This window comes from Leptinotarsa decemlineata, unplaced genomic scaffold, assembly GCF_025532065.1.
Source record: "Leptinotarsa decemlineata unplaced genomic scaffold, Ldec_3_MD MMD2_tig00001064_RagTag_RagTag, whole genome shotgun sequence".
In the NCBI taxonomy this organism is placed as follows: Eukaryota; Metazoa; Arthropoda; class Insecta; order Coleoptera; family Chrysomelidae; genus Leptinotarsa; species Leptinotarsa decemlineata.
In genome coordinates, this window is record NW_027412558.1 from 6,915,608 (window position 1) to 6,926,458 (window position 10,851).

At 36.9% G+C, this 10,851-nt stretch overlaps 1 protein-coding gene across 12 annotated transcripts in view; it reads right to left on the reverse strand.

Annotated features, from left to right (window-relative positions):
* The window catches only part of LOC111518254 (polycystin-1-like protein 2), a 60,524-nt gene extending 51,250 nt beyond the window's left edge, over positions 1-9,274 (reverse strand). For 3 of the 12 annotated variants that reach the window (XM_074175587.1, XM_074175591.1, XM_074175582.1), the window contains exons 1-4: positions 8,731-9,267; positions 8,542-8,680; positions 8,296-8,411; positions 2,138-2,283 (exon numbers count right to left, since the gene is read on the reverse strand). In XM_074175587.1, the coding sequence (XP_074031688.1) occupies positions 2,138-2,283; positions 8,296-8,411; positions 8,542-8,680; positions 8,731-8,809 (480 nt within the window). In that variant the 5' untranslated portion in view covers positions 8,810-9,267. Of the gene's footprint in view, positions 1-2,137; positions 2,284-8,295; positions 8,412-8,541; positions 8,681-8,730 lie in introns of all 12 variants that reach the window. The other 9 variants (XM_074175584.1, XM_074175586.1, XM_074175588.1 and 6 more) reach the window with 8 other exon arrangements.
* Positions 9,275-10,851: the final 1,577 nt, after the last annotated feature.

Sequence of the window (10,851 nt, forward strand, 5' to 3'; positions counted from 1 at the left end):
TTTCGACTTCTGAGGGTTGTCGTTCGTAGGGGTGCGACAGCTGGTTAACGGAAAAAACAGATTTTAACAGATTTTAACAGATTCAGAATAAAAATAAATGATAAAATAATCAAAATAAATGAAATAAATGTATTGAGAAAACTAAAATTGAAAATTATTATTTTATCAAACGTAAGTTAATACAGGTCTTCATCCTGTGTCACACTGTATGACTGAAGAGAATGTTCAGAGATGAAATTGAGTCTCAATAGGGAGATCAGATGATGCAAGAACCACACTAAAATTTCAATAAAAAAGAAAAATATTATTAACAAATAGGAATGCATCGGATGTCTGCCATTGAGGATGACAGTGTTTCATGTGAGTGAAATTTTACCTCTTTCATATATTATACTGTGTAGTAATCCTGTGAATGACATCTGATTCAATTACATAACGAATGTTTTAAGTACAAACTAGATTTAAAAAAAAGTTTCTGTGTCCTGAATACTTTCCCAATCAGAAAAGACCCTTCAAAGAAGAAAGCTTCATTTAAGTTTTATTAGGGAGGTCACGTGATCCAAGGACCACACCAAAATTTTAACAAAAAAAAACAACAACAAATAAAAAAAATCAGTAACTTATATACCGTGCATTTCTTTTTTGTCCCCTCCTTTTATTTTTTGAACGGGTCAACGCAAAAAATTGAAATTTGTGATAATGAAATCAATGCATGAATACTTTATTTTGAAGTGAGATTAACAGATGAAACTTTCAAGGGTGGCGACTGGGATATCTGGGAAAAAAAATTAAATAGAAAGGGGGCGCTTGTGACACGCCATTTTGAAGCTCCTGACAAATACTTCACAACCCTAGAGAATATGAAGTCAATTTCTTCACCTACTACAAAATGGCGAAACATTTAATCCGATATTTCACGTCGAACATTTTTGAACACAGTAACGTCAGCATCTCGACAAATATTCATTATTCTCTGCCGTATATCCAATATTGAAGCAGATTCAGTTCCGTACACCTTTTACTGCAAATAGCTCCATAAAAAAAGTCTGAAGGTGTCAAATCTGGCGAGCAGGCTGGCCATTCTGTAGGACCTCGACGGCCAATCCAACAACCGGGAAAAGTAGCAAAGAGTTTCCTACTTGTCTGGAGTAATGTGGTGGTGCTCCATCTTGTTGGAATACAATATCCATATCGAACTCATAAGTATCCGCTTCGACGATTTCAGTGATGAGAGGGTCAACAGTAGTTTCCAGCATATTCAAATACAGTTCTCCTGTTGAATTTTGATCAATAAATAGAGGTCCTACAATATGGTTTCCCAATATTCCTGCCCAAACGTTATTTTTTTCTGGATATTGGGAGAACCGAAAACTAAATGAAAATACTCTAACTGAACAATGATGTTCATTTTTTTACTGACATTTTTTGTCGATTTTATAAACAAAAAATAACTTAACAAACCTTATCGGATTGTTGGAATTGCCATATGGTAGATAAAAAGGAATATTTCTAGAAATATCGATATTATTGTGTTTGTCTTAAGGAAATTATTAAATGTTCTGCCATTTTGTAGTACTTGGAGATATTGACTTCATCTTGTAGGGTTGTGCATATTTCTTAGGAGCTTCAAAATGATGTATCATTAGACCTCCCTTTTCTTTCAACTTTTTTTTCCCAGATGGCGCCCAGTCGCCATCTTGAAAGTTTCATCTGTCAATGTCACTTCAAAATAAAATATTCACGCATTAATTTAATTATATCAAATTTCAATTTTTTGAGTTGACCCATTCAAAAAATAAAAAGCGGGGGACATTAAGGAAATGCACTGTATGTTTGTTCCTTATGAAAAATATTCTGAAACGTTATTGATCAATTGATATTATTTTTTTTCGTAGTCAATTCTTCGATTCCAACTCATGAAGTCAAAAAAATTCCCCTCAAAAATATATAGAGAATACGAGATGGCTGACAAAACTGTATGTATTGGTTTGAGAAGAAAATGGAGAGGAGTGGGGGAATATTGAAAATGATTAAACGTTTTGTTTCTTGCGAATAAAAAGTTAGTATGGTAAAATATTCGAGACCGGTGGCATTTGGACTTTTCAAACCCAGAACACGACTAAATATAGTATTTTACCTGTTTGGAAAGGAAATCTTTAATGCCGTTTTCATTATATCCTTCAACATACAAAAGCGCCTGATAACTTCCTGTTCCAAGAGAAAAAGGTTCAATGACTAACGTTTCTTCATTCTGAAAATGTTGTAGGTTTTGTACTGTTCCGTCTGAAAACAAAATAATTATAAATGGATTCATTAAAACTGCAACATTTTTCTCGACGCGCGTTTTACCAACCAACGCCAGAAGTTTTAGTTCTATGTTTCACATATTTTGGTGTTGATTAGTTTTTGAATCTGCTTTTTATTTTTCACCGAACACAAAATATACAAGGCAACAATATACTCTAGATACAATACAAAGAACAGAAAGCATGGAATTGTGAAAAGCTATAGTGAATTTCGGTGAATGAACTATAACATTACGGAAAAATGATTTGGATTATTGCAAGTGACTGCAACCTCCAGAATATTCACTCATATACAAAGAGCTTGTGAAACTGTCCATAGAAACATTTTTTTGGAAATGAGATTCAAAAAGTTATGAGTTGGTTTGAATCCTTTATCGAGAATAGACTAGACTGCAAGCCACTAAATTTAATGATTAAATATTAAGTGAGTTTGTTTGAAGGTGGTTGACAATGTTTCGTGGTGTATCTCATCAGTTCGGACTTTCATTGTCTAATATAATACAAATTGATTTGAATTCCCTGAAAAAAATTAAAACGATTAGCCCAAAATAACAATTTTATTAAACGAAAAACTGAAATTACAAATAGATAAAATACAAGCAACAACCAAGAAAATAAAAAATTCAAATATTAAGAAAAGCTGAAAATAAAAAAAATAGTATTAACAAAAATTAAAAAAATAAAAATAAAAAAATTAAAAGATACCAAACCAAGTTACGTCACGACGTTTCGATTGTTAGTATCCACAATCGTCTTCGGGTGATAACTGGACTTATTCCTTCGAGATCTGACTATTTATAGGTCATTCGAGTGCTTTCACCTATCCCCTCTTCCCTCTTTCCGCTCCATTGGTTTTGGGGGGAGATGACCGTTTGGCGGGAGTTGGTCGTTTTTCGCTTGATTAGAGGTTTTCATATGTTATACATGACATATATGACATATTCCATATGTTATATTAGACAAGGGAAAACCGAACTGATGATATACATCTCAAGTGAGATTTTAATAACACATGGTTTTCCACAAGGATCTGTTTTGGCGCCACTACTGTTCATTCTATATGTGAATAATAAAACTATTTGTAGTTGACACGATTTTTATTTTCTGTGGTTGAAATTCTTGAGTATCAAATTAATCACAAACTCGTTATATTTCAAAAAGTTAAAACTGAAATCATCTAAAGGAACAATTCGTTCAAGCCAGTCTCAACTCCCTACACTGCAGGTTGATGGTTTGACAGCTATCATATACCTATCAGCCTAGTTCGAAGAATGATACTCTGAAGGAATTCGATTTTCAATTATCAAAAATCATCGACTTTCTGTTGATGATAGACACTACCTTGTACTGACGAGTGGCCAAACAGCCCGAAACCAGTCTGCAAGTGTGTTCCAATAATTGAAAATCTATCCAAATACTAATGAGCTTCATCAATTAATGTTTCCTGAAAATATTTGAAGACTTACACTTTAGGTGCATGGGAATTTTATTGTAAATCTTTATTCCATTGTATATCAACCATCGTCGTTGAGAGCAGGGAGTCTGATAAAGCTAGCTTGGCGTGTATTATAGTGCAGCTTGTTTGTATCATCAAGAGAGGACACATTTTTATGAATCAGACTTGCTGTTTCAAGGATATATAGAGAGATTATTGTCAGGATTTGTTGTTCAATGGATAATGGTTTACAGTGTTTTCGGAACTGTGCCCCGCACACATACAGGACAGCTCGCTTCTGTAAAACAAGAACTGTCTGCAGCATGCTTTTGCTACATAGTCCCCCAAAAGACAATGCCACATCTTATATGTGCATCTACAAAGGCAAAGTAAGCAGATCTTGCAAAGGTTCTATCTAGTTCTCTTGAAACTGACTTGACAACAAAACAGCCAGATGCGAGTTTTTTATTCAGCTCAATAATATGATCCTAGAATTTAAGTTTATTATCTATGTGAAGTCCTAATAATTTAGAGGACTGTATCACGACGAGATTGTTGTTAAGCTGTGGGAGTTCATATTTGATGTTGAGGAGATGAGTTTTATTGAAGTTTAATGGAAGCTTGTTTGAGTCGCACCAGCTCTTCATTTTTTCCATATCTGCAGTGGCATCTTGAGCTAGTTTTGTAGGATCTTTTCCCTGCCACAGCGTGGCAGGGTGTCATCTGTGAATGATGTGATGCTAGCAGTTGAGCCCATTTGTGTTATTTCATTAATTTACAACAAAAACAAGATGGGTCCCAAGATGAAACCTTGAGGTATACCTCAATTGGCCGCGGTGGTAGTGCGCCCGGTTCACGATCGGAAGACCGTGCGTTCGATTCCTGCTTCAACCAGATATTTTACCCGAGAGAATTTATCTGGTTGAAGCTGGGATGATTCTGCAACCGTGTTAGGAATCACACGTTGAAAGATGAGACCTCGTTAGTCCTTAGCTCGCACAAGTTTCTCAACTTCTGAGAGTTGTCGTTCGTATGGGGGCGACAGCTGATTAACGGAAAAACTTTTTTTTTTATTTCTCCCATACTGGAGTCTGTCGAAAGTCTTATAAATGGTTCTTGATGCAATAAGTATGATTTCAACCATCTAATGCATGTGTACTCGAAACTATATTGTTTCAGCTTCCGCAGCAAGATTTCGTGATCAACAAAGTCAAAAAGTCAAAGTCGAAGGAAAAATCGCAGAATACTTCTCCTGTTTATATCACTATAAACCTCATAGAGTAAGTTAAAAATTGAATTACTGGTAATTTTGTTATTTTGAACACCGTACTGCTGTGGACTTGATATGCTATTATTATAGAAAAAGTACATTAGCTACCTTTAGGTCTGTAGATCATTGGATTATCTATGAAATCACCTGCTTTGAAAAGCGGATCAACTACAAAAGATTTCAGAAACTCTGGAAATGAGCCATTCACAAAAAATCATTCATCAATGAGACAAGAGCATTCAAAACACAATCTGGCAGTGTCTCAAAGTACCTGAGGTTCTCCCATTTCTAATTTAGGTCAGTGGGGATTGAATCCAATGGTTTTTCTCTTTGCGGTGATTGAAAAATATCCCACAAACTATTAGTCTGATAGCTGTGAAATTTATACACGTGTTTTTTGGAGGTTAAGGTTGTGACCTTATCTTTCATGTAAGACAAAAATTATAATAGATTTACTCGAAAGATAGGCACAATGCGTACGGCAGCTCTTTGTCGGTATGCACTATGGGTTTCGTTCAAAAAACTTTTCTGTATCCTGAAATTTCAGCAATTGAATATTTTGTTTTATGAAGATCTAAGTTGAGCGCCACACAGTCTATAAAATGAAAGATACATGATCTGGTCGACTGTGAAAACCAAATCTAATAAAATTTAGTTCTTTAAGTCACGGCAATGAAATGAAACTATAAAAATCAGATATTCTGAAGGTACTTGACATTCACAAAATACTGGCTGGTGAATTGAATAAGGGTAGAAATCAAAATCTGACAGTGCTCCAAATTTGTCATTTAATCATGTGTAAAACAAATTTTAATAACTAAATAATGATCGTAGGTAAAAGTACGCTTTCATTTACCTAAGGATAGTCCAGGTAAAAATATCAGGAAAAGTATTACTTATAGGATTCATGTCATAGAAAAAAAATAATTATTAGGAATGGTGTTAAAAATTACCTCACCAGAGTATACTCAGTTCAGGTTTACATTATGAATGGATCAACTCAAAATTCAATAATTGTATGTTGATGAAACAGTATTTCTAATGCAAAAAGTAGTTATTTTCGGAAAAATGAGCCAAGTGTAAATAATATTTGCCTGTTAGTTTCTCGTCAAGCTGTAGCTGCAGTTTTATTCGACCTGAAACGGGACAGACTTGGACCACGTACTTTTCTAATTTTCAAAATGGACTTAGACTATATTGTGGACGTGGACAATAACATTTATCGAACTAGAGGATTGAAAAACCCACCATTCGATGAATTAACTGAAAATCTATTCCGTAAGGCAATCAGAGATAGAAGTCCCTATTCTTCCCCCTTTAATGATTCCAAACAAGTTCTGTAGAAGCTCTTCTGCAGAAAAACTATTGTAAAAAGGCTCCAATACTAAAACCCTCCTCAATCGAAGGGTTCCGTTAACCAAAAAAATCAGGAATAACGTTTACCAGGAAATGGCGTCGCTCGTTCTGGAAAAGTGGTTGTGACCCATTAGAATCCTTAGGAAGTGCAACCTTTTGTGGAACTCTCAAAATCTATATATGAAACTATATCCGAAACGATATCGTTCAAATTCTTGAAAATGGACCACACGGCTCACCACTAAACAAATCCCTTCTCGAGATTCTCGTTCATCACTCCCTTTTCCAAAAATGCCTTGACGTTCTCATGATCCGAGTATCACCTACAGCGCAAGTCTATTCTGAGGAATTCACCCAAATGATTTTGGCAACACCTCATTCCTGACTTTCGGTTCGATGAAAATAGAAAATCTACCTCGAAAGGATCCGACTAAATCGGTCCTATTGGAAAGAAAAACTTATCAATCTGTACCAGAAACTAATTATCATATGTGTATTGAGAAGTGAAAATCTTAGCGAGGCAAAAGGTGTAAATTGGATTGTCTACACCTCAGGAAACTTTCTTTGAAATCAATTAGGATTACCTTCGGTGAAATAAAAATTAAATGAAAAGTACAGTCGGTTTTTATAAACGCTACAAGATGTCTAGTTCGGCATTTCCATGGTTCCATATTATGAAGGTGTCGTCCACGTATATCAACCAGATTCGGGGCTTCTTGTGGGCTTCTTCAGTTCAATTATATGCGAGCGCTTTTGACAGTTGGTCGTGCTCTACTTGAGTAGAACTTCAATGATGAAACATCTGTATATCGAAAACTCACTCACACAGAATAGTATCTGAACCAGGAACCCAACCACCATCAATCGACTCAGAGAGGAATCATCAAGATTCTACTAGACCGTGCTTTCGGGCTCTATAATACAAAGGCAGGTTTCGAAAAGGAATTAGGCATCATCGAAAATGGTCTTCAACGAAATGGTTACTCCAAGCAAGAACTCCACAAGAAAGAGATGCCGCCACAACCAGTACTTGTACTTCCCTACATCACAGGATTATCGGAAAGGATGAGAAGAATTGGGTCCAAGTATAACATCAGGACCTGCTTCAGATCTGGGAACACTATCCGTAGCAGCCTCACGAAAATCAGGCCACCAAACGCGGACTGCGATTCCATGAATTGCATTCACCGGATACCCTGCGAGTGCAGAGAATCATACATCAGTGAAACTAAGGAGGCATTGAAAGTTTGCATTGCCGAGCACAAGAAACACACACAGCGAGGAGAAACCAGCAAATCCGGTATAGCAGAGCATGTTTGGACTCATCAACATAACATCAAGTGGGCTAAAGCTGAAATCATCCACAAAGAGGAACACTGGTTTAGAAGAAAATTCAAAGAAGCCGCATATATGTTATCCAACAATACATTTATAGCCAAGCTAGCGTAGAGATACGCAACGTATGGAAACCTCTAATCAAGCAGAACACGATCAACTCCCGCCAAACGGTCAGATTTCGCTAAAACCGATGAAGCGGAGAGAGGGAAAAGGGGATAGGTGAAAGCACTTGAATGACTTATAATTAGTCAGATCTCTGAGGAATGAGTCAAGTTATCATCCGAAAACGATTGTGGATGCTAACAATTGAAACATCTTGTTGTTGCTTGTATTTTATTTCATTCTAATTTCAGTTTTTTTGCTTGATATAGTTATTTTCCAGCTAACTTTTTTCATTTTTTGCAGATTCTTTCAGGGATTTCAAATCAATTTATATAATATTAAACAATGGAAGTCCGAACTGATGAAATACACCATGGAACATTGTCAACCACCTTCAAACGAAAAAATAGGTGTCTGAAAAATTACACCACAAAAATCAATATTCTCTGAGAGTTTTGACATAAAACACACACTATGATTCAACTCACTTTCGTAAATAAGAATCCAATTTGAGGATAATCTCGTGGTAATACATTTATTCCCAGTTTTATATTGCGATTGGATTTCGTTCACTTCGCTTATTGAAAACTGTTTTGGCGAGTCACTGAAAAAAGAATTGAGAAACTGGTGAAACACAATCACAACGTTTACTACGATGAGTTCTTTATTTTCGTGATCTAAGGGATAAGGGAATAAACTAACAGTAGTTTGTTGTACCATGAAAAAATACGTACCAATCCAATATATTCAAGTCACTTCCACATCTAGAATATTTTTCTAGTTTAGTTTTATGTTCCACTGATGTTAAAATTTCCCAATCTACTGACTGACTCATTTGAGACTCATTAAATGTTATTGCTGAATTGAGAGGAACTGCAATGAAGTAAATAGAGATCGAAACGAATTTGTATTTGTTCACTTACCCAAAAGAAAAATCAAGTTCAGCATAGTTGTTTTTTGAAGTAATATTTTCACTTCCAGATATCTACATGCAAACGTCATAATGAAGTTGGGAAATGTTGCATGAGTAACTTTATTTCAGGATTTTTGACAGCCGTGACAATTATTTCGTATGTATAGTAAGGTTAGTTCAATGAACGATGTTCAATGCACATTTATAGTCAAACTAATGGTGATCAAATATGTTTCAATGCCCAATGGGCGACTTCCCATAAAACCCATAAAACATCACTGAATATACTTACTTGCTTGGTATTTCTTTTTTTACATTAAATATTGAATTAAAGAAGAAAGTGATACAAATTATGAAATTATGAAACAACAGAAATCAATTGGTGATCCGGGGCGAATTCATTGATTCCAGTGGCGCATTTGCTTTTTCAGCTGCAGGAAAACCCGGAAAAACCTGTCAAATTTAAACCAGTTTGTTTCGTCTTTGACCAATGCGTAATAGTGGCCAGATTAAACGTCAGTACAATGACTGCATGAAGATTATATCAGTGGTCTGCTAGATTGAACATCAATTTCGAACCTTCCGTCAGAGGTTGAGTCATGTTTGAAGATCATTGCTTGGTATACACGAAATTTTATATTATATGACTTGACAGTCTTTACGCTACCACTCTCTAGTTCGCTACATCAGTGCAAGCTTCTTCAGGTATGTTCAATACCTACTAGCAGGTTCAAAAAAGCTGCAGCAATTCAGCATGATTTTGGGATTCAAGAGTGAAGGCACCAATAATCAGAACAAACATCTTGACAGAGTGGTCTGGATGGAGTTTGTGGAGTTCCAAGAGAAAATCTGGATTATTTATCCGTTTTTCCTCGTCTTTTCGGACGATATTCTTCTCGACAGGAGCTGAAAACTACACGAAAAATATCGTCTCGCTCTGATGGAAGAATTATATCAGGCCCATCAGCTTGTTTGAGCCTGAGGCCGGGGAACGAATAGTTCCAATGAATGTGGCAATACCGGTATCTCGTCATCCCCATAAAAGTTCCGTACGTGGTTAAGAAGCTCTCTCAAGGCCACGGTATGTCGATGTATATAGGTTGAGACCACATATGCTGGACATGCTGACAACAAGTGCATTTGGGTTTCAGGCGATATGAACCCCTCATTTTCCGACTGCAGCCCACCGGGCCTGAGGAGAGCGGAGGTTAGGCGCTTTGATAAGCCGGATCTTCAATGCAGTTGAAGAAGACCCCATGAACTGGTTTATTCTCGTGTTACCGGTGGGGCAAAGTGATCTCTGCGGCTTATATATAGACCTTTTGCTGAACGGGTTCCAACTCGGTGACGAAGTGATCACTTCGTTAAGTATCGAAAACTGAACTGAGTTTATCAGCTGCTCGGGCAGCTGCCTTGAAGAGAAATGATTCAGTTCCTGCTCTATCATGGTCGCGGATTATGCAGAGAAGGAGATCCGAACTCCCGATGACTTTACAGGCTCCGTCCATTACCATTCTGTCATGAAGACTCCAGACAGTCCAGGGCCTTTCTGTTGTAGATAAAAGTACAACTGTGGAACGGACGATTTGAAATGCAAACTCCTATGGGGATTTCAGTCATTTTTCGGGTCGTCGAGTTGATACATATCCTTTCTGGTCCATTTCACAGTAGCGACTTTTTTTCTTCTGACAGTTCCGATAACCTGATCGGTCGGAGTTTGTGCTGATACTTGCCACGGAGAGAGTTCCTCACTATTATTACAGCATGTGAGTAACATTGTTCCACTCCGTCTCTCCGGTATCCATACGTTATTCTTAGGTATCGACAAATCCCCACTTTTGAGAAAGAGATCGGTCCGCCTCTTGACAAACCAATCGGGAATCGGCTGCTCTCCATCCAGCCATGAGTTTAAAACTCTGGCTAGATGGCGGTGGGTGCTTGGTAGTTTTTTCCACCAATATGTGTTCAGCTCATATGGGCCTGGAGCAGTAATAGTCTTAGAATCACATAGGCTCTTTAAACGTTATCTGGGGTTATCGGGTTGCGCAACTAATTGAGTTCAGGCTGTCGAAGCTCTCCGCTGAAAGCTTTAAACCACGCTAGGGCTGGACATTTATGTCCTTCTGGAAAG